The 24,778-nt window shown below is 41.8% G+C and overlaps 1 protein-coding gene and 1 long non-coding RNA gene across 2 annotated transcripts in view; one reads left to right on the top strand and one right to left on the bottom strand.

The window, feature by feature from the left end:
* Positions 1 to 15,085, bottom strand: part of RAD23B (RAD23 nucleotide excision repair protein B) — a 44,708-nt gene extending 29,623 nt beyond the window's left edge. The window contains exons 1-3 of the mRNA XM_024753657.1: positions 14,974 to 15,085; positions 14,412 to 14,580; positions 1,560 to 1,641 (exon numbers count right to left, since the gene is read on the bottom strand). Of these exons, the coding sequence (XP_024609425.1) occupies positions 1,560 to 1,641; positions 14,412 to 14,477 (148 nt within the window). The 5' untranslated portion in view covers positions 14,478 to 14,580; positions 14,974 to 15,085. The remainder of the gene's footprint in view (positions 1 to 1,559; positions 1,642 to 14,411; positions 14,581 to 14,973) is intronic.
* A 56-nt stretch (positions 15,086 to 15,141) lies between these two features.
* Positions 15,142 to 24,778, top strand: part of LOC112405307 (uncharacterized) — a 28,855-nt gene continuing 19,218 nt past the window's right edge. Inside the window, exon 1 of the long non-coding RNA XR_003004317.1 lies at positions 15,142 to 15,224. This is a non-coding gene — a long non-coding RNA (uncharacterized LOC112405307). The remainder of the gene's footprint in view (positions 15,225 to 24,778) is intronic.

Below are 24,778 nucleotides of genomic sequence, written 5' to 3'. Positions count from 1 at the left end.
ATGGGAAAACTGAAGAAACACATGGACCCCTATCTTGCACCACTCACAAAAATTAACTTGAAATGGATCAAAGACTTAAACATAAGGTCTGATACCATAAAACTCCTGGAAGAAAGTGTAGGGAAGAAAGTCAGAGATTTTGGTCTTGGCAATAATTTTCTGGGCATGATGCCAAAAGTACAAAAAATAAAACAAAAAAAATGGACAAATGGGACTACACCAAACTCAAAAGCACTGCACAGCAAGAAACAAATAACAAAATGAAAAGAATTCCACAGAATGGAACAAACTACAGAATGAGAGAAAATTTTTGAAAACCATATATCAGATATGGGGTTAATATCCAAAATACATAAAGAACTCAGTCAACTCAATAACAAAAAAACAAACAATCTGATTAAAAATCAGCAGAGTAAACCAACATTTCTCCAAAGAGGACATCGAAATAGCCAACAGACAGATGAAAAGATGCCCAACATCACTAAGCATCAGGGAAATGCAAATCAAAACGAGGTATTACCTCACACCTGTTAGAATAGCTATCATCAAGAAGACAAGAAACAAGAGGGGCTGGTGAGGTTGTGGTGAAAAAAAGAATCCTTATACAGTGTTGGTGGGAATGTAAATTGGTCCAACCACTATGGAGTATATGGAAGTTCCTTAAAAAATTAAAAATAGATCTACCATATGATCCAGCAATTCCACTTTTGGGTATATACCCAAAGAAAATGAAAACAGGATTTTGACAAGACATATGCACTCCCATCTCTACAGCAGCACTATTCACAATAGCTAAGATATGGAAACAATCCAAAATGCCCACCAATGGATGAATGAATAAAAAAGACGTGACCCATATACACAATATTATTCACCCATGAGAAAGAAGATATCCTGCCGTCTGTGACAACATGATGAACCTTGAGAACATTATGCTAAGTATGATATCACTTATATGTGGAATCTAAAAACCTAAACTTATAAAAGAAAAGTATTTTATCTTGGTGGTTACCAAGGGTATGGGGCGTGGGGGAGATAAGAGTGATGGTGTTTAAGAGTACGAACTTCTAATGAGTAGTAAATAAGCCACAGAGATCTAATGCACAGTATACTGAACACAGACAATACACTGTACTGCTAATCATGTAATCCGATAAATATCGTTACACTGGCAATCATATTACAATATATAAGTGTATCAGAGTAACACCCTGTACACCTTATACAATGTCACACAAACTAATTCAATAAAAAATTTTTAAATTCAAAAAACAAAACAAAACAAATACAGCCAGTTACATAATACTTACAAAAGATAAAACTAATAAGTAAAACTATCTAACATCACTGGATGGAGAAATATATAAAGCAAATGTGAAAAAACAGAGGACTGAATATTAATAACATTCAAATGACTGTTCATTCTCTGCTTTTATTTGTACAATGTTTCTGACAATCAATTTGTATACACTACAGTTTGTAAGATGGCAATTTCTAAAACTAAAGAATGTCACAGTACACAAGAAAATGGCATATTAATTTCAGCATTTAATGCATACCTGCATAAATTAATTTTTGACCTGCTACAGGAAAGGCATCTTTACCCTTTTCAGATTCAATCTTCTCTTTCAGTGCTCTTACCTATAGGAAAAAATTTTTTGATTTTTGAAAAAGTCTAAACAAATGAAAATCCAGAATCTGAACAAATGATGCAAAATAAAAATTTTATACATACTATTAATGACTCCAAAAACTTCAAAGATCATGTCTTTATAATATTACGTCAGAAAGACCTATTATTAACAACCCATACTACTAGGTAGAAGTATAAACATATCAACTGTTTTACCATCTGTTCCACGTACACAGTTTTTTTAAAAAAGACTTTATCAGTTGACTTTATAAGTCTATTCAAAATAAAGGTTTCAAAAGCAGAAAGTTTTGATTCTCACTATAAAGTTTATGGGCTTATTTCTCACAGAGTAAGAAAGTAAAGAAAAGCTCTCTAATCTAAAAGGTCTAAGAAATAAAGTGGTCTTGTCCACAATAATAAAAAAAAAGTTAAATGTGAATGTTAAAAGGCAAATTATTCACTTTAAAAGTGGCTAATGTTTCATTATAATCACCTGAGGGAGCTTTATAAAGACCAATTAAAATATAATTTCTGAGGGTGGGTCTGGACATCAATATTTCTGAAAAGCTTTACAGTTGGTTTCAAAGTTCAGCCAAACTTGAGAACCACTGTATTACTTCAATGATCTTGAACAGGTAGCTCAGTTTTTCTCAACATCAGTCTCATCTATAAAGAGGGACTGGAATACATGATCTTTATGGTCTTCCAACCCTAAAATTACATGACCACAGGTTCATTATGAAGTATTGATACTTAGAAAAAGAGTGCAATCAATTTCTGAAGTAGGGTGGCATAGGAGTAAAAAAAAAAAAAAGGCAAGGAGACATAATGGAACTAAATTTCACTACTTTAAATGACCAAGAATCAAGGGGGAAAATTCCATTTCCTTCAGTTCCCAGAATTCTTCTAAAAATTGTCTGGGTCTTCCCTGGTGGTGCAGTGGTTGAGAGTCTGCCTGCCGATGCAGGGGACACAGGTTCGTGCCCCGGTCCGGGAAGATCCCACATGCCGTGCAGCGGCTGGGCCCATGAGCCATGGCCGCTGAGCCTGTGCGTCCGGAGCCTGTGCTCCGCAACGGGAGAGGCCACAACAGTGAGAGGCCCGCGTATCGCAAAAAAAAAAAAAAAAAAAAAATTGTCTGAATTGATAGCTCTGAGCTTTAAGTGGAAAACTGTCACGATAGGGACACAAAAGGTAGGGTTCCTCCCCAAATCACATTGCTACTATAAGTAGTAGCTGAAATCCAAAACCAGCTCTTCTGACTCCAAGCTTTAGAGCAGTGTATTTTGCAAATGCCACATAAATCACCCTTGCTATACTGATCTTCCTGAAGTGGGCCAGTAGTATCACTGCTATTCTGATATCCCCAAAGCGGAAATCCATCACAAGAATCTCAACCCGCTATATATATGATTAAGAGTGGGAAAGGAGGACAAACAACAACAACAAAAACCCTCTAGTCATTTTACTAGTAAATAACATCGCTTCAAAAAACCAAAACTGTGATTAAAGAATACTAAAACATAACAATGAGAACTCTACATAACAATACTTATATGATGTGGTTAAAAAAGTAATCATAGACTAACACTAAACATGTTTATTATTAAACAAGAAGGAAAATTAATAAACTAAGCACGCAACTCAAATAGAAATAACAAGACACATAACAAAAGAAAAAAGGCAAATAAAAAATTAAGAGAAATGGTAGAAAATGGTTCTTGTGCCAACAGAAAAATGGACAAATGACAGGGGCAGGCAATTCACAATTATACACCCAATAAAAAGAAAAGCTCAACATCATTAGTAACTAAAAGCACAAATTTTAATGTCAGACATCATTAATCCAATAGACGGTCATACTGGAAAAGACTGTCTTGAACAATTTTTGGTGTTAAGTGTGAAGAGACACACTCTCAGAACAAGGGTATCAAATGATATAATGTTTTGTGGGCAATATGCCAGGACACCTTGACATTTTGGGGGCAGAGTGTGTGTGTGTGTGTGTGTGTGTGTGTGTGTGTGTGTGTGTGTGGATTCAACGCAGCAAAACTACCTTGGGTCATGTGTCAAAGAAAATACGTGAACTTTTGTAGTATTTGAAGTATATCTCAATAAAGCTGAAAAAAATACCTTGTAGTAAACAATCCTGTTTACAACTGCATCAAAAAAAAAGAAAATAAGTGAACCAGACTTTGGAACCAGGTTCCCTGACCTGTCCAAACTTCTGGCTTTGTTCCTTAACCTCAACCCAATGATCTTTACTTCCAATCCACTTAAGTCATCTACTCACAGTCATTCAGGACACAGGCTGAATCTCATCATCCCCAAAATGCTCTTTGAAATGGTAAGTGCCAATCTCCTATTCCCACCAGCTCTCTCAGTAACTGTTCACTACACCTGGTCTTGCATCTCATTACAACTTTGTTTCCTTGAGCCTCTACTTTCATTCACTCTGATCTTTACTGCAAGCTCTATTCAGCTTAGACAATAATGCCACTGCTTCTATCACTTTCTTCCTAACATCACAGACTTGTCTGCCTTTCTGTTGCTCCTACCAGGTAAAACTCCACATCTGGACGAGCACAGTTGAATTTATTTGTCTGTACTCAAAATAAAATTTACTTCAACCACTGTGGTGTCATACTCTTCTAGCTAACACATCTCACCTTTAATGTCTAACCAGCTGCCTATCCACATTTTTATCCAGTCTTCTAAATGTTACTGGAGAAAAAGAACGACACCCCCAATCCTTCTGTTCCCCTGGTTAGCCCTCTCCTCCCTCCTCCAAGAGGTTGTTTGAAACCTGTACTCTCCTCTAAATCTGATTCCCAACACTCCCCCCCAACCCCCTGCAGATGAGGATTTTCTACTTCAAGGTACAGAAGACACCACAGGAACTCACACCCTCAACTTTCTGCTACAAACTGACACATGGTTTTTTGCATCCAGATCCACCTAATCTCAATCTTCTTCCCCACCTAATCTCAATCTTCTCTTCCCTTTGAAGAGAGCTATTCCTCTCTTCAAATCTAATTCCTTTCTCCAGTACCTTGCTAGATTCATTATGTTTCCTACTCCCCCACCCCGCCGAGTTGTATTTTCAACCTCTCCCTCAAAGCCAGTTCATTCCCATTCACACTTAAACAGACCCAATTCTCTATCATCTTAAAAACACACAAAATCCCCCACAGTCTCCTCCACCTCTTAATCTCAAGTAATTTTCAAAAAATTAACTATACATTGTCTTTACTTACTCATAACCCCACACTTATTACTCCAGGGTGCAACACAATGCTGATAAACTGAAGCACAGACTGTGTTCTCATTCTGCAGCTTATTTTCTGCAGTAGCGCTACTCCCACAATTCCATTAAGACTGCCCTCACCAGTACCACTAAATTCAGCAACATCATCATCAGATACTTCTTAGTCCTTCTCTGTAGTATTGACCTCTCTGCCACATTTGACAGTACTAACTCATCTCTCCTTTACGCACTGTTTTCCTTTGGCTTTCATAACACCACACTCTTCTGGTTTTCCTCCTATCTCTTTGTTCACTCCTTTTTGAAATCCTCTTCCTTGGCGAGACCTTTAAGTGTTACTTAGGGCTATGCCCAAGACTGCCTTTTCTTCTACACAGACTTCTAGGATAATCCATTTCATCTACTCCTAGTTTTAAGAACCATTCGTATGTCATGTGTATCTCTAGCCCAGCTCTCTCCTGACTCTCTACTTGACACCTTCACTGGATGTCCCATAGGCATCTCAACCATAATGTAATTGCTGAAAGACGGTTTCTAGACTACTTTGTCTAAGTCTTCCCTAACTCAATCAAATTGAGCACACTTTAAAACAGCTATAAAGAAAGGCCTTCTTTCTGGATGTTGCAAAGAAGGAAAAGGTAGCAACTCCGCACATCGTTTCCCTTAGAAAGGTTATGTCCGGCAGCCAATGTAGTTATGACTCCTCTGTGCTGCACCCCGTGCCAATACTCCCAGTAAGTCATCTCAACAGGATGGATCTAAAACTGAGCACTATGATCCCAGTAAATAACCAGGCTTCTCCAAGGCTAACAAATAAGAAGCAGGAACTAAACTTTCATTTTGCTGCTTATTTCCCCCTAGATAAAGAATGGGAGTTTATCATTGATTCAACTAGAGACAATGCATGGGTAACACTCAAGAAGTCAAATTTTTTCTAGCCACATACTTCTCTCTTACGAAATTGTGCATTTTAAAAGAAAAATATACTCAACATCTAATACTAAACATAGTTGACGTGGTTTTTATTTTTTCCCCAAAAGGAAGATAATCACTATGAAAAAGTGCCAACACAAAAGCAGATCAGTTATCCTTTTTCATCCCATTCCCTTGTGAGGTATTTGTCTCTTCCTTCTCCTATATTCCTCACATTAAATCATTTATCCAGTTGTTCCAACTTACCATCTAACTACCTCCCAATGTGAACACTATATTGCATCCCATGGCACTACCCTAGTTCAGGCCAACCACCATTAAAAGTAGTTCTTTCGGGCTTCCCTGGTGGCGCAGTGGTTGAGAGTCCGCCTGCCGATGCAGGGGACACGGGTTCGTGCCCCGGTCCGGGAGGATCCCACATGCCGCAGAGCAGCTGGGCCCGTGAGCCATGGCCGCTGAGCCTGTGTGTCCGGAGCCTGTGCTCCGCAACGGGAGAGGCCACAACAGTGAGAGGCCCGCGTACCACAAAAAAAAAAAAATTAGTAAGAGCAAATAAGTTTTGGCAATTAAACCATTAGCAAAAGGAAACAGAGACCTAAAGCCAAATATGTTTACAAAAGAATTTCATAGATTTACGCTATGGGCAAAGCTTTTTCCTCTTTGGTTCCTTGGGTGGTATCCTTCCATTTGAGAAACTGGTGCAGGCACCAAGGAGTATTTCCTGAATCTCTTCCATAAAGTCAGTTTCTGCTAATTCTAAAAACAGAATTATGAAGATGTTGGTTGACATCAGTGCAACAGGAAAAATCTCCCCACTGGACCCAAGGAATGAAAAAAATGTGGCACAAGTTTTTTTTTTTTTTTTAACTGAAAGAATAACTAAGACTACAGTATTAATAATATGTGGATAAACAGTAAACAAAGGCAACCAATTCTCAAATTAGGGTTATGATCCAAAAGGCTACTTTTTAAAATATAATTTTAAATACATAATTAATTTCCCCCCACAGAAACTATGGTATTCAGGCTCCTAAACCTACCTATTTACGCCAATTTAATCTCTTCTATTATAAAATATATCCCTAACAGTATGGTTTCAACAATCAAAGCAGACACAGACTTTGAAGACTGAAAAGTAGAAACTCCCAAGTTACTTGTAAATTTTCAAGTTTCTATATAGGCAGAAAATGGATCTAACATACTACCAAGAAGCCACCTACCTCATTCAACCAGAAGTGTGTGGCAGAGAGGGCAGAGGGAGAGACAAATAACAATTTTTATCTACCTGTTGAAGTATCTAGGACCTATTCGTACATATTAGTCATTTGTAGTTGGTCTACTTCCTCTGCTGGAATAGGTATATATAATGTTAAAGGGTTTATAAAGTTCATTCTATTATAAAATTAGCTCTTTGAGACATTACACAAGGAATGTATTTATCCAAACTTATAGGCAACAGACATGGTGTCCTTCAGCAGGATTCACTGTTCTACAGCAGGCTTAAATTTAGCACATTTCTTTCCAAAGGCAACAGAAATTTTATACATTATCTATCAAATAATCTCAATTTCCAAGCTAAAGGCAGAACACTGCTCTCAACACTGAAATTGCTGATTACATCAAGCTAAGAAAATGAGGATATCTCACTTACACAAACCTTGTTCAAAAAAGACAGTGAAAACACTGATCAAGATAACTGTAAACAGGACTTGTTAAAAAACAAATTGCATAGATTTATTTCTGATTTCACAATTCACCAAAAGTTTTACAGATCCATAATCTCATCTGATTTTCAGATCAACTCTACGAGGAAGGCAGGTAAAATATTATTACTCCCATTTTACTCACAAGAAAAGAGATTTAAGTACTATGCTCAAGGGCACAGGGCAACTATAAAGTGGCAGAAAATTCTCCTCTAGTTTAGGAATAGCATGATGTATTTGAAAGAGCAAGATGTTAAAAAAAAAAAGCAAACAGACTCAAGAGCTACTCTTAAGTTCTGATGTAAGGAAGAGGGAGAAATGGAGGAGTAGACAAATGTGGAGACAAGGGAGCGTTTTATTAAGACAAGGAAAATGTTTAGATACTCTAGAAATGGAAAAATTGGGCTTCCCTGGTGGCACAGTGGTTGGGAATCTGCCTGCCAATGCAGGGGGACACGGGTTCAAGCCCTGGTCCGGGAGGATCCCACGTGCTACGGAGCAACTAAGCCCGTGCGCCATAACAGGAGAAGCCACTGCAGTGAGAAGCCCGAGCACCACAGACAAGAGTGGCCCCCTGCTCGCCGCAGCTAGGGAAAGCCCGCGCAGAGCAGCAAAGAGCCAATGCAGAAATAAATTAAATAAATTTAGAAATGGAAAAATCAATGATGTAGAAAAGGAGAACTGATGGAGTGATGTCCTTCATAAACGACAAGAGTTTAGGATGCTGTGGTAAAGTGGGGGTGGATTGGCCTTAGATAGCACCATCCACAATACATAGCTATCTCCACAATAAAAGGCTAGCAGGTAGGGAGTTCCAGTAGGATCTTGTAAAAGTTCTGTCCCGACTGTTTCTATATTTTCAATAAAACCTAAAATCTAGGGTCACTGATTGAAAAGATGAGATTGATGATATGAAATCTGCCTATGACAGTGGAAAAGTGAATAGTGAAATGTATGACTGTCACTACAAGGGCCTGATTACGATTATTGTTCAGGAATTTAAGTGAGACAAGTCAAGGTGCCTATGTGTTCGCCTTCTAGCTGCACAGGTACAAACACAGACTTGAATTTAATCATATTTGGAGTATTTCAAACAAGAATAATGGAGTGAGAGTGGGACCATGTTGTTAATTACTGTCACTAAGAACTCTGTGTATCATATCAAACTCATATAACCGTCAAAACAATCCTGTGAGGTTAGTACTTCCATGGCTGTGTTCTCTTTTTTACAGATAAGGAAACAGGCACAAAATCGGGTAACTTGCCAAAGGTCCCATCACACAGCAAGTACTAAGGCCAGGATTGAAACTTAGGCAGCCTGGCTCAAGAGACATGCTATACCTGACCCTTGCAAGGGAGTGATTATAGTCACTGACTCTATCTCAGCTGGGCACAAGGGGAGGGCCAGTGAAAAGGAGTATGGATGGAATAGACTGTTAAGTCTCATTAGCATTGGAATCAGAGGGAAGTTAAAGTGGGATACTAAACACTGATTACTGTGGATGGGGGTAAGAGCTACAGTTACTGGTTGTGATAAGACCTAGTTACCAGTCATGAGTCTGAATAACTGAGGTAGAGTAGAAGGAAAGATCACTGGATGAGCGATTAAGGAACAGAAGGTCAGAGTATGGGCAAGAACATCATTCACACAGTGAAACTACCAAGGCCATTGCTGTATGACCCCAGGCAAGTTACCAATCATGCTGGTCTCCATTGCTTTTTAAAACATACACTATTACATATTTTCCACAATTCTGGGGTGTGTGTGTGTGTGTGTGTGTGTGTGTGTGTTTTAAATGATGCCTACCATAGGCTGTGACGCTCAGAATTATTGTGATCATTTTCACATGTTTCCCACTCATTCCTCAATCCACTAAATTCTGGCCCTAACACTCCATGGAGACTACTCATTAGGGTCACTAATGACCTCCAAGTTGCCCAAACCAAAAGTCATGTTTCTTGTTTTTATCTTACTTTTGATTTCTCAAGCAGTAGATACATTTGACCTTTTCCTCCTCTTTGAAACTTTTTTCTTCTCTGGATTCTTCCTACCTCAAAGGTTGCTCCTTAACTGACCTCTTCAGTACTCAATCTCCACGTGTTATAGCATCCCAGGCTTCAGCCCTAAGCCCCATCCCACTACATTCTCACCAGGGTTCCTCAATTCCAGTAGCAGAGAAGTTAATTAAACATAAGGGATAATCTAGGCACTTGGACTCAATTTTGCAAGGCATGGGCACTGAAAAAGACTGTGGCAAGATGATCTCATCCAGTCCAATGGACTGAGGTCAAACATATACGCTGCTTATTGTCATGTCTCTAACTCCAACCCAAATGCCCCTTTGGGACGGAAATTCATAGCAAATCTCCTTGTCATTTCCACCTGAATGTTTAATAGGCATCTTAAACTTAAGTCTTGAGTTTCCACCCCAACCCCTAAACCTGCCCCTCTCCCATCCCTCCACATCTCAGGAAAAAACACAAGTATTCACACAAGTTATACAACCAAAACCTATGTTTAATCTTTGATTTCTCAATTTTCCCCACTCCAACGCATCAAAAAATTCTCTCAACTCTATCCTCCCAATCATATCTCAAATCCCTCCACCTCTCTTTGTATCTCCACTCCTACTTCCCTGGTCAAAGCCTTGACCTCTTAAGACTGTTGTGCAAGCCTTCTAAATGGTCTTCCTGCTATCTATTCTCCAAACAGCAAAGTAACCTTTTAAAATCATAAAAGAAATAATTTTTCTCCTCTGCTTAAAAGCCCCCAAAGGCCTCCTATTTTACACTGAAAACCTTCAGTTTATTACAAAGCCCTACAGGCCCTGGCCCCTTGCCTAACTCTAATCCCTTACCTCTCTTCTCCTTTAACTACTAGATCAACAATACAGGCCTTTTTTGATTCCCAAAACACACTCTTAAAGGTCTTTCCCTACAGAAAACACTCTCCCCATCTCTGAGTGCTTACTATTCAGATCTCAGTTTAAATGTCACCTTATTTAGAAAGGCCTTCTGTGACCAATTTAAAAGTAGCCACCCAGTCATACACTATCAAATTACCTCACCCTATTTCAATTCTCTACATAACTCTTACCACTATCTGTTTTTTAAAATTTGCTTTCGACTAATTTATTCCACTATAATGTACACACCATGACAGCAAGACCTGATATTTTTAGTAAGTATTCAACAAACATTAAATAAATCAACATGCAAACACTGAGGGATCACCTACTTGGCAATTCACCAAAAAATGTATTTAATTCATTCAAAAGAAAGATCTTTATTAAATTCCTACTGTGTGCCAAGTATAGAAAGAGCAAAGGTCTGATACAAACCACACCAGGTTTCCCAGGTACTACAGTATTCTGTTTTACCAATATGCCAAGAAACGTTAGTTTTACCTCTGTGATACAGTGTTTTAATATGTTTACTACTTAATGTTTTAATAATCTAGGGAACTTCCATAATAAGGTACTATCTTCAGCACAACTCTGTTAAAATACAATAAGCCACAATGGGAACAATTTGCTAATAAATGATGGCTAGTAAATCCCATGTACAAGACTAGTACTCAAGTAGTATTTTATAGCATAATCACCATTACACAAATATACCACAAAGTGAGGTTAATCCTTTGGAGATTACTGCATAGCATATTAGATATACTGGCTATAGAAATTAAAACTACTGTATCTTCACAATTCTCTTACCAAAAACTTCCAATGTATACACATAACTTTGATGTCACTTATATAATACAATCATATTTCAGCTTATGCATTTAAAGTCTCACCTGAAACTTACTGTTGGTTTTTTCCCCAGTTATTCTGTGAGATGAATTATTATTGTAATAATAAAATCACTGTTCTGTAATGGTTAACACTAAAGGCAGTGCATGGCAATGGTCAAGTAAGTGGTACAAAATGGCAAATGAATGTTAAGAAAGTTTCACTTGTTAAAAAAGAGGCAAGGGAGGACTTTCAACATCCAAACACTAAAGCAAATACAAACACCTTAAAAACAAATCCTCTTGCTTTTTCTACTTTGTGCATCTACTCTATAGCCACTGACGGAGCTAAGACTATGTCAATATGGCTCCCAAGAAGACCCAGACCATGTCCCCCATGTCCCTGTACTCCTCCAGTTCTGCCAGTCAAAGTTCACTGAACATTCACTTGTTGAGCAAATGATTCACTCCCATGATTCCTCTTATATCTCAGTCCTTTCACTCATTTTCGCTCCTGCTCGTCTCAAGCTCACAAGTTTCTATACCGGCCACCTCAAGTTACTTAAGTTCCTTAAGGTTTCTTAGTTCCTTCTAGGTAAAAATAAAACCTTTGAGCGGCCAAAATAGAGATCTTAGAGACCAAAATCTGTTCATTTTATGTGAATCTCCCTAGAAGTCTCAGTAAAATCCTATTTTTTCCCCTTTATTTTAGATCTATTTCTAATATCCTTGGTTATCTAGTTTTCACAAATGACAAACAGGACACTTACAGTCTCCCTCTATTTATGTAATTTTCATTGCTTCTTTTCTTACTGGAATTTTCTCAAATACTGTATCAAAAATAAATATTTAATTAAAAATCACTATAAAGATGGAATTAAAATAGTTCTAACATTTTTCCCATTTTTAAAATTTAAGTCCATTAAAGTAAAAACCCACAAGTCATTTTAATGTAAATGTTCCAGTATATCCAGATTAAGTGTTTTCATTTCTTGTCCCAGCCTAACAATGTTAGCTTTTATATTTACATAAACAGCAACAAAATTATATTTGGACAAACAGCAACAAAAAGCTAAAGAAGCAACTCTCTGTAACAACTGAGCTTTCTGAAAATATACGTCTAGAAGTATGTTTCATATAACTTAAATCCCCTTGGAAATAAACTGGAAAATAGCAAGTACAGTTAAGAATCTATACAAATACAATATTGGCTCTAAGATAAAGAATGCATAAAATGCCTAAAGAGCTATACAAACTTTATAGAACATAAATAATTCAGTGGAGCTGTAGAAAGTCACTGCATAGCTTCAATAAATCCACAGATATTTACCAAAAAAAAAAATCCTTTAGGTTTCAATAATCTTGGAATTAATTGTGAATATAAGCTGGTAAAGTTCCTGCAGCACCAACCGTGTCACTACAAAAATCCAAAGTCAATAACATTTTATGAAAAGTTTTGTCTGAAAACATTAAACAGCTGCATTAACTTTCATCCTTTAACTTCTAAGTATACACCAAGCAGTAAAGGAATACTCAGGAAGAATGATTTTTGTTAGTAATAGCAATCCACAGGGTGTTGTCAATTACTTCTGAGAACACTGAATTTCTCATCTAAAATTGCTATCTCCTGCACCTTTAAGAATTTACCACACAGCATATTTACACATATAATTAAATATCTTGAACTAAAATCATTTAGTCACAATTCCAAAAAGGCTGGGAACTACTTTTTTTAAATAATTAAAGGTGTAGAAAACTTTAGATTAAATGATATAGGTAAAACATAACACTATACCCTCACTCAAAGGTATGGAGTGATTAATAATCGATTCCACTTACTGACCACCAATTAAATAATATTTAATCTTAACATCTTTGCAAAACAGGCACATAGCAAATAAGTTAGAGCCACACATGGGAGCTCAGGATTATTTAATTAACTAACACTAAGGCCCCAGATCTCCACCAAAATTGAATCACCTATTTTTAAAAATACAGATGGGCTGAAAGTTGCTGCTTTAAATAAAGCCTTATGACAACCTCAATGGTGTACAGCATCACAATTCCAGAACACAAGTAAGTTTACACTGAATGGCATTTTTAGATCTTGGCAAAAAGTTGTACTGATTTCAACACAGTGCCTTTTTGCACTCACAAATACACAGGATGACATGAGAATTTAACACGTGAACTTCTGAGGTGTTCAAGAGTTTACAGAAGAGACTCAAAGTTTTTATTTTCTTTTTTTCTCCCCTGAAAGGCTATTACTTGGGGGGTGGGTGCAGAGTTCCGACTCCCACAACTTCAAGACTTCTAACACAGGGAACTCATTAATCTGGAGTTAAGTTTGAGCCTGGATTTGAAGGGCTCTAACCCAACAAACTTCACCACCAAAGAGGGCTCAAAGGGCAATCTACACATGGGTGTGGGTTGGGTGGCGGGAGAACTGCAGCGAAACGATTCAAGATATAGGCAAATAAAAGGGTCACCAATTCTGCGGCGAAGGGGGCAAAGAATGCATTTTCACCACCCCTAACTACTCGCCTCTCACTGTGCAGCAGACGGAATCTGATACTTTTTATTTAAGGCTCATTATCTCCAGTTAGCGCTTCCTAGACCTCAGCGCCTAACCAGGTCCACTCAGGGACAGTGGTGACGCCGACATCTCCCTCCCCAACCCGTGCACCCACCATCGGGGAGCCCGGCTAGACCGCCGAGGCAGCCCTGACCTCCCCTCCCCCTCTGGCCCCTCCGCCGAGAGCGCCCAGGCCGAGGCCTCCCGCGCCCAGCGAGCGTGTACTCCACGCCATCTGCTACCAGGGCTTCGGTGTCCGACCACTGCTTCCCCTTACTCCTGCCACAAAGCCCACAGCCAACTCTGAAGGTCCGGTGGGCCGCTTGCCGCCGGGCCCCCGGGCCCTGCCCGCGCTCGGAGCCCGCAGGCCTCATCCAGCGCCCGGGGCCCAAGACCCCGCTCGCCGGGCCCTCTAGGGTGTACCGGAGGTCTCCCCGCTCGGGCGCGCCGCCGGGCCCCTCCAGAAGCTGAGGCCGGGGCCCCACCGCACCGCCCCAAGCCCAGGCCCGGTGGGCGCCTCGCGCGCCTCCCCTGCCCGGTGCCGGGCTCCGCGCTCCCGCCGCACTCACCGTCTCGTCTGGGTCGATGTCGATCTTGAAGGTCTGCTGCTGTAGGGTCTTCAGGGTGACCAGCATGGTGCCGCCGCGCAGCTCCGCTGCCGGGCCTGCTCCGGGTGCTGGCCGCTGGGCGGGGTCTGTGGCCTGGCGGGGCCCCGGGGTCGCCCGCGCTCCTCGCGCACTAGGGAGGAAAGCGGTGGGGGTGGGGGCTTGTCACATTCGCCCTGCAGAGCGGCCTCTCCCCCAGCCCTGGCCCCGGGCCGCGCCGCTGCCTCCGCGACTGCGGCCTTCCTCGCGAGCACGAGCCACCGTGCTTCCTCACGAGCCCGGCGCCAGCCACTAAGTCTGCAGGAAGCGCCAGGGGCTCTGCGAGATCAGCAGAGAATCCGCTACCTCACCACAGGATGGTAGCCGCCATCATCGTGACTCGCCGAGACGCACCCCCTCCCCCACCCGAAAAACCTGGGGGATGGGGTCGGGCCGGCTGAACGCGCAGGCGTAGGGTGCGGCGAGCCTGTGCGCAGGCGCAGCCAAGAACTCCGCCCCGGAATTGGGGCGGGGCGGCGCGGATTACCGTTTTGGAATGTCGGCGGCCTGGATTGCGCGTGCGCAGGCGCAGTCAGTGGGCGTCTCGGGGTTCTCGGGGCTTCCATGAAGAGTCTGCGGGGCGTTCTCCAGCCCGCCGCGGTTCGGCCTACGTCCAGACTCCGCCCACGTCCAGGCTCCGCCCTGTTGTCTGAGTTGCGCAATCCATAGCCGGGGAAGCGCTACGTGGAGACCAGACTGAGTGGATGCGGAGACCTGGAGCTGGGGAGCTAGAGGGCGGTAGGTCGGGGCGGGGTTTAAGTGAAAGGATTGTGACAGCCACAGTAGTGGGCCGGCGCTTGCAGGGTGCTCGCTGTGTAGCTGAGTCCTTGTGCTGGCGACTGATTCTTTTATTCTGAGAGCACTGACTCCAGCGCTAGACTGCCTTGATGGACCTTGAGCCTAAATACAAGGTCAAGTTATATCACTCCCCCGGGCAGAACTGTCCAGTGGTTCCTCATCTCACCCAGAGTAAAAGTCAAAGTTCTTAGAACTGGATACACAGTCCCTTCCTTTCATATCTTACTCTCACGGCTGGCCCTAGGCATTGTTGGTGGATGTTAGACAAACGCTCTCACCTGAGAGCCTACCTTCGCCCTTGCTGTTTCCGCTCCGAGTCTTCTTTCCCTAGCTACCTGGGTGGCTCGCTGTCTCACCTCCTTCAAATCTTTGCTCAAATGTCGCCTTCTCAGAGAGGTCTACCCTGGATACCCGACTTAAAACAGCAACTTTCCTAGCTTCATTACCCTGGTGTTTTTCCTATAGCATTTATCATCTTCTAATTGCCATATAGTATACATATTTATTAGGTTTATCATCTTTCTCCTTTCAGTAAATCACAGACAAGCTGCACAAAGGCAAGGACTTTGTTGTATCTCCTGATGTACCCCTAGCACGAAGAAACATGTAATGCAGGCACAGTAAATATTTGTGAATGCATAAATATGCTTTCGGTTTCTCATCAGTAAGATGGGGATAATAATAGCATTCAACTTCATTGATTATTGGAGGGGGGTGTTGAATAATGTATGTAAAATCTTAGTACCAGAAACATAGTAAGCATTCCCTAAGTAGATAGCTATTTGTAGTATGCCTATTTACAGATAAGAAAACTGAAGTATAGAGATGATGAGTAATGTACCTGGAGTCACCCACCTGGTAAGTGGCAGGTCCAGAATTTGAACCCAAGCAGAATGACTCCAGAGCCTGTGTTCCTAGGTGCCTGACTATCCTGCCTCTTAATAGGGTTTGACTTAAAGTAGTTCAAGTATAAAGTTACAGTTAGGTCACTAGCTGTGTGACTAATTGCAAATTACCTCTCTGGACCAGCATCCTCACTGATAAAATATCACTGCTTGGTTTTCTGTGGATATAATGCTTCCACGGAACTTTGCTGACCAGCCTCCCTCTCCACTAACCTGGTGTTGCCCCATTCACAGCACGTATCTCCCTGTATTGTAATTCAGTATCTAACCTTCCACCCTCTGTATTCCTGTATATCTACTGCTAGTCACCAGGTGATCTCATCCTGCCCCTTGTTCTGAAATACCTCCAGCCTGGACCTCTCCCCTTAGCTATAGATAGAGTTAGCCAATTGCCTACACAATATCTTCACTTGAAATATAGTAAGCCTCTGAAACTTATCATGGCCAAACAGAACCATTGATTCCCTCTGAACGTCCCCTCCCTCTGAAACCTGCTCCTCTCCCAGTTTTCCCCCATCTTAGTTCATGGCACCACCATCTACCCAGGTGCTCAGACCAAAAATCTAGTCATCATCCCTGATAAATCTCTTCCCTCTCTTCCTCCCCCCACCCCGCCCCTGCCAACCACCACACCTAATCCATTATCAAGTCCTATCAACTTCATTCTCCAAGTTATATCCCCAATTCAGCCATTTCTCCCAATTCTACAACCCTAGGCTAGTGCATCAGTATCTTTCCCCTGCCTCCCAACTGGTCTCTCCACTTCTACTCTTTTTTCAACCTCCCCAGCAGAGTGGTCTTTTTCAAATATAAATCATGTCACATCTACTCTTAATACCTAATTATACTTAAGAATAAAATTCAAACTCTTTACCTGGCCTTGGAGAGCTCACATGATCTTATACTTGCCAAACCCTCTGGCCCCATCTCTTTCCTTCTCTCTCCCTCTCATTCACTGTCATCCCTCGAACAGGCCAAGCTGGTTCTCGTCTCTGGGCCTTTGCAGCTGAGGTTACTTCAGCTTGAAACTCTCTTCCCAGATCTCTAATTGACTATCTCCTTTTCATCATTCAGGGTCCAAGTCATAATTTACTTCCTCACAGAGGACTTCTTCAACAACTTTAATAATATATAATAAACATACATTAACCCTTTAGGCAAGGCACCATTTGAGGCACTTTCCATGGATAATCTCATCTGAGCCCCACAAAACTCCATGTGATAGTACAACAGTACCCTGGTTTAAAGATTTTCATGGCTCTACCTGAAATTATTACTTTTTATTTGCTTGGCTAAATAGTACAGATTGGACAGCCTGTATGCCTCCTCGTCTGATGTAGATGCGTTTGCCAAGAGTCCCACCGTTCACATGACAGATGATAGGACCCCCTCCAACCCCCCAATGCAAAGGCCACCAAGATGAGGGTGCTTACGAGCGAGGCCTTGTAGGATAGGCCTTGGGCTTCTTCAAGAGCTATTGGGCCAAGATAAAAAGACAGGAGGGAGTCATTGATTCCATATACTTGGTAACAAGCCAGGGAATTTTGCTTGCATTTTTGGAAATCAGTCAAGTAATTTCAGGGAAGAAGATGAGCAAGCAGAGATGCAGCAGCTGCTGACTTAGAAAATACCAGGGTAAAAATGCCACACTCCAAGCCATTCATTCATCAGATAGTTCTTGAGACTCTCTCCATGCCAGGAACTGTTCTAGGTGCTGAGGATACAACAAGAAACAAAGTCCCTGTCCTCATGGAGTTTGTATTCTAGTGGAATAATAGATAAACAGATAATAAACTAAAAATCAAAGTTATCAATATTTATAGTATATGTGGTACTGATAAGTGCTTTTTAAAAAAAAAAAAAGAACATGAAGATCAATAGTACAGAGCCGAAATAGTATTGCTGCAGTGAATATGCCCCTCCCCCATCTTCTTACCCCTTTTTCACCCAGCAATTGGCCCCAAGAGGGCTGCCCTGTATGGGCTACCACAATTGGCTTCCTGGGGAGTCCCAGCAGGAGATAGGACTAAGGGAGGAGAATGAAGTTAGGCCATGTATTCCTCTTTGTGGTTGGCAATGCTCTTGATACAAGGTCATTGCTTCTGTATCCTGACCTTCCAGGTGACTCTCTCCTTCCAGGTTCTGGTACCTGCTCCCCACCTTGCCCCTTCATGCCTAGAGAGTCCCTACTTCTCACTCCAGGGTGCTGTACTGTCCTTGTAGTGTCCCTGTATGCTTCCCTACATGATTGTGAAGGGTCCCTTTAATTGAATCTCCATGAACTGAGTGGCTTAAAACAATCGAAACTTATTGTCTCACAGTTCTGGGGGCTAGAAGTCCAAAATTAAGGTGTTGGTAGGGTAGTGCTCTCTCTGACACCTGTCACAGTGAGTTCTTTGTTGCCTCTTCCTAGCTTCTGGTGGTTTGCTGGCGATCATTGGCATCCCTTGGCTTGCTGCATCACCTCAGTCTCTGTCTCCATCGTCATGTGACGTTCAACTCTTGTATGTCTGTCTCTGTGTGTCTCTTCTTATAAGGACACCAGTAGAATAGGAAAAACTCTATTGTTTCTTCTCTACTCACTGCTCAATTACTACTCTTAATATTTACTTCTGATCACCAAATGTGTGGGTTTTTTCCCACACCAAGTAATTCCCCAGTTCTCTGCAGACACCAGCTGGGTGTCCTGCCGTTCAGTTCAGTTCTGACACTACCTGGAGTTAGCACCTGATCACACAAGTTAAGGGCTCAGCCCCACCAGACTGCCCCTACTTCAGATGCCAATTGCAAGTCCTAACTTGTCACCTGTACTTCAGACTGAGCAGCTACCAACTGGGATTTCCACGACCCCCTCCTTGGGTTTGATCGTTTGCTAGAACAGTTCACAGAGCTCAGGGAAACATGTTTACTAGCTTATTATATGATAAAGGATATGATAAAGGACACTGATGACCAACCAGATGAAAAGATATATAGGTTGAGATCTGGAAGGGTCCCAAATGCAGGAGCTTGTGTCCCTGTGGAGTTGGGGTGCCCCACCCTCCTGGCACGTGGATACATTCACCAACCCAGAAGCTTTCCAAAATCTGTACTTTGGGGATTTTTATGAAGGCCTCATCACGCAGGGGTGATCAATTATTTACCTCAGTTTCCAGCCTCTCTCTCTTCTCTGAAGAATGGGGGGTTGGGCTGAAAGTTACAACCTTCTAATCATGGCTTAGTCTTTCTGGTGACCAGCCCCCATCCAGGAGCCCACCAAGAGTCCCCTCATTACAACAAAAGACATTCCTATTACTCAGGAAATTCCAAGGGGTTAGGAGCTCTGTGTCAGACACTGCTATCACTCAGGAAATTATAAGAGTTTTGGAGAGCCCTGTGTCAGGAACCAAGGTCAAAGACCAACTATTAGCAAGAACCAGGGGCAGAGACCAATAGGTATATTTCTTATTATTTCATAGCAGTCATATTGGATTAAGGACCCACCCTACTCCAGTATGACTTAATTTAACTAATTAAGGTAAATCTTTTGGAGGGGCACAGTTCAATCTGTAACAATACCTCGTTTGAATGTGGTATATTTTTCTGCTGAGACTGCCTGATATACGGGTCAATCAAGGAAAGTCTTCCTGATAGTTGATATTAGAGTAGGGAGAAGTGAGGAAGGGAGACATTCAGCTGCTGAGTAGAATTAGAGGGGACTAAGTAGAGGGAACAACGATAATAGCCATAAATGTTCACACTCACATAGCATTTGTTACATGCAGGTGCAAGGCCATGAGGTAGAAGCATCCTTGACATATTGGAGAAATACCCAGGATGTCGGGTGAAGGAGCTGGGACAGCTGTGGGGAGAGAGTAGCTGGTGGCATTAGAGGTGTAAAGGAAGTGGGGCAGTGAGCACAAAGCCACTGTAAAGGCTTTGGCTTTTATTCGGAGTAACTTGGAAAGTCATTAGAAATTTTAAGGTGGAGGAGTGACAGGATCTGACTTAGGCTTTAAAAGGATTACTCTGAGTGCTGCCTGGAGAACTTCTTGGTGTGGGCTGGGGGGACAGCAAGGATGTACGCAAAGAGACCAGTTAGCAGGTTATTGCAGTAATCCATAAGAGACTGGTGACTTGTGTTAATGTGGAAACTTTACAAGTGGTAAGAAGTAGCTGGATTCTCAATTTATTGAAAATAGAGTTTACAGGTTTTGCTGATGCGGTTGATGCGGGATGTGAGAGAAAGAGGCTCACTACACTTGAGTTTCACATTAGGAAACTTCCTTGGAATTCTCTGGTCCTCCTGACTCAAGGGTGTCTGTCCTGACCGACGGTGTTCTGTATGGCACCACCCTATCCAGCAGATATTCTCTGAGCATCTACTCTGTGCCAGGCATTGTGTTGGATATACAGTAATGGATAAAGACTGATTAGGGATCCTATTCAAAAAAGTAGCAGTGTTTGACTTAAGCCCTTCCGAAGGTAAGGCGCATGGCTCCCATCTCCATTGGTTATAAAAGCTATTGGTGATTTATGATGTAAGCTTTATGTTAATAGAACCTCTTTCCAAGCTCGAGATGTTTATAGAGTGGTGCAAACATTTCCTTATTGTAATTAAAGTTTTCAACTCTTTATTAAAAGTATTTCTTTTTGCAATTAAATATACTTTAAAAAACAACTTCAGCCCATAACAATTGAGCTTTGAAAATTTCTTCTGTCTTCTAGCTCTGCCTTCCTTCCTCATTTTCCACCCTGCCTCCCCCACCCCAAGTTTTTCAGCCCTGTGACCTAGTGTTCAGTCACTAGGTCAGTTCAGACACTGAAACGGAGTTGTACAAGACGTTATTTTGGTGGATATCAACTGTGAAGAATACAAGGGAGGAAGCAGAATGCTTCAGAGCACAATGCTGATACGTTTGCTGTGAAAGGAAAGAGAGAAGGAAACATTGGGTAGAGAAAGACTCAGATTGTGACGTAGATCTGACAAAGGGTTAGCCAACCCAACGGGAGTAAATGGTGTGAAGATTCCCTGTTAGAGCAGTCACTTTGGATGAAATTGCCAGACTCTGGTGTCCCTGCCATGGTCAGTGGCTAGAGGCTGCCCAGGAAGAGCTGTCAGCTAACTGGACTCCTCATAGCTAAGTTCTCACACGTAGTTTTTTTCTTGAAGGGCTATCCAGGCAGTGCTGAAATAGGCATCTGCTTGCACCATGTAAACGCGCTTCTCCATACACAGGCAGGAAACAGCTGCTCCAGGGGCCCATTGAGCCTCTCTTACTAAAGGGAAACCTAAATGAAGTAGGACAGTGGGACAAACCCCACGCTGCATACTGGCAGCTGGTCTCGGGGCCACTACTGGTACTCATCATTTCCCTCCTCCACTATCCATCCTAAATGCCCCTTGTTCTCGTCAGTTACCTCTGCTGGTCTTGGTGCATTGCCTAGTGGTGTGACCCAAACCTTTATTCCTGAAGAGGTTGAGCCTTTGGTGTTTGCACTCTTCTCAGGTCTGGGTTGCTGTACTTGTCCATTCATAGTCACAACTGGGCAAGGGAGTAGCAAGAGGCATCCAAGTCAATTCCACATATATTCCTTCTTGTTCTGAGTATAGGTGGTCCTACCTTCTCTCGCTGATAAGGATCAATTGCCCCTCCCAAGTTGATGACTCTTCTTGCTTTTTGGTCTCTTAATATAAGCAACAAAGCTTGTAGTTCAGTGGGACCATTGCGGTGTCCCCTGGCAAAGTACTCCCCCTTTGAGGGCCAAGACTTCTAACACCACAGGTCCCAGAGTTGTGGGGACAGAAAAATCCTCAGTAGGTCACTGGGAGTGGTAAATGAGACTATTCTGCTTCCCTGCCTTGATTCCTGGACCCAATTAGTCTTCCTGCTGGGGACACAGTGCCCTAGACTCTAGAGCCTAGAGGGTACTTTTATTCAGTTTGTAGATTGCACCCTGGAGAATGAGACCCTGTTCTTACACAATATTGCTCCTGAGATGGTGCTTCCTCTGCCCCATCCGCAGATTGTTCTGTCACTCTCTCAGGCTGGCGCTTCGGGGAGGGGGGTATGTGATAAGACCAACATGTCCCATGACCATGGGACCACTCCCAAACCTCCTTCACTGTAAAGTGGGTCTCCTGGTTGGATGCTGTGATAGGTAGGGTTCTGGTCTATGGATCAGGCACTCTGTAAACTCCTGTAGAGTGGTATAGGCTGAAACTCTGCTGGCAGGAAATGTAAACCTGTACTCAGAATAAATGTCTATTCCTGTGAGAATGAATTGATTGGCCTTCCAGCATGCATAGGGCCCAACGAAGTCAACTTGTCACCAAGGGACCAGTTCGTCCCTCAGAGAATAGTACCACATTGGGAATTCGGCAGGTTGGACATTCAGAGGTGATGATGGCTAGATTAGCCTTACCAAGAGTTCATGCCAAGAGGCCATACGTAGTCTCCATCTCTGCCGCCATGGTCGCTCCACTCATCATGTTTCTACTCTTGCTTCCTATAGTCTATTCTAGATACAATAGCCATATTCTTTTAAAACATGGATCTGTTCACTCATGCTTCAAACCCTACCCTGGCTACCCACTTCAATCAGTAAAATCCCAAATCTTTACATTGCCCCCTCCCCCATCCTCTTCTTTACTTTTCGGATGTCATCAGCTACACAGGTTCAATCTGCTCCAGCCGCACTGGCCTCCTAGCTGTCCCTTGAGTTGAACAGGTCCACTCCTGCCTGATCTTTTGTTCTCTCTTCCTGAAATACTCTTCTACAGATATCGGCCCTCTCCTTCACCTCCTCCAACCTTTGCTCAAATTTCACCTTCTCAATGAAACCTGCTCTAACCCCTTAATCACCCTATGTAATATGACAAAATGCCCATTTCCCAGTCCAGCCCTCCCTATACCCCTTACCCTGTTTCCTCCTCTTTTAACACAGTGCATTATTTATTTATTATGTTCCTTCTTTAGTGTTTGTCTCCCCTGCTAGAACACAGGGATCTTTGTCTATTTTACTTACATTCTTTAAGCACCAGGAAGAGTGCCTGAAACAGAAAGAACTAAGCAATGAAAGGAAAATTTAGCCACCCATCAAAAAAAAGCAAAGTAAAGCAAGGTGATATTGTTACATGTTAAAATGAACATTTAAGGCTTAATAACCTCCAATAATATCAAAAAGTATATGGGAAAAATGTTTTTCATAGTTTGCTGGTGATTTTACTATTTGTTACAACCTTTTGGAAAGCCGCTTAGCATATAGGTGGTTCTTAACTTCTGGAATTTCAACTCCTGTACACACTACATGAAACCTCTGAAACTACTTTTCTCAGCTTAGCTGTCTAACTATGATTTGAAAAGTTGATACAATGGTGCAGTCAGCTAGCCACTGGGGCAAAGGCTTAGCATTCACATGTTTTATGTTTAAACAGTATCATTTATGCAACCGAACATTCTTTTTTTTGAATTTTATTTTATTAAATTTTTTATACAGCAGGTTCTTATTAGTTATCTATTTTATACATATTAGTGTGTATACATCAATCCCAATCTCCCAGTTCATCCCACCACTATGCCCCACACCCCCACTTTCCTCCCTTGGTGTCCATACATTTGTTCTCTACATCTGTGTCTCTATTTCTGCCTTGCAAACTGGTTCATCTGTACCATTTTTCTAGATTGCACATATATGTGTTAATAAACAATATTTGTTTTTCCCTTTCTGACTTACTTCACTCTGTATAACAGTCTCTAGGTCTCTGTAGTTTTGATTTGCATTTCTCTAATAATTAGTGATGTTGAGCATCTTTTCATGTGCCTCTTGGCCATCTGTATGTCTTCTTTGGAGAAATGTCTATTTAGGTCTTCTGCCCATTTTTGGATTGGGTTGTTTGTTTTTTGACCTTGAGCTGCGTGAGCTGTTTGTGTATTTTGGAGATTAATCCCTTGTCAGTTGCTTCAATTGCAAATATTTTCTCCCATTCTGAGGGTTGTCTTTTCATCTTGTTTATGGTTTCCTTTGCTGTGAAAAAACTTTTAAGTTTCATTGGGTCCCATTTGTTTATTTTTATTTTCATTATTCTAGGAGGTGGGTCAAAAAAGATCTTGCTGCGATTTATGTCAACGGGTGTTCTGCCTATGTTTTCCTCTACGGGTTTTATAGTGTCTGGCCTTACATTTAGGTCTTTAATCCATTTTGAGTTTATTTTTGTGTATGGTGTTAGGGAGTGTTCTAATTTCATTCTTTTACATGTAGCTGTCCAGTTTTCCCAGCACCACTTATTGAAGAGGCTGTCTTTTCTCCATTGTATATCCTTGCCTCCTTTGTCGTAGATTAGTTGACCACAGGTGTGTGGGTTTAACTCTGGGCTTTCTGTCCTGTCCCATGGATCTATATTTCTGTTTTTGTGCCAGTACCATATTGTCTTGATTACTGTAGATTTGTAGTATAGTCTAAAGTCAGGGAGCCTGATTCCTCCAGGTCCATTTTTTATCCCTCAAGATTGCTTTGACTCTTCGGGGTCTTTTATGTCTCCATACAAATTTTCAGGTTTTTTGTTCTAGTTCTGTAAAAAATGCCATTGGTAATTTGGTAGGGATTGCA

This window comes from Neophocaena asiaeorientalis, unplaced genomic scaffold (genome assembly GCF_003031525.2).
Source record: "Neophocaena asiaeorientalis asiaeorientalis breed wild unplaced genomic scaffold, Neophocaena_asiaeorientalis_V1.1 scaffold342, whole genome shotgun sequence".
NCBI classification, from domain to species: Eukaryota; Metazoa; Chordata; class Mammalia; order Artiodactyla; family Phocoenidae; genus Neophocaena; species Neophocaena asiaeorientalis.
This window is presented reverse-complemented; position numbering and strand designations above follow the sequence as displayed.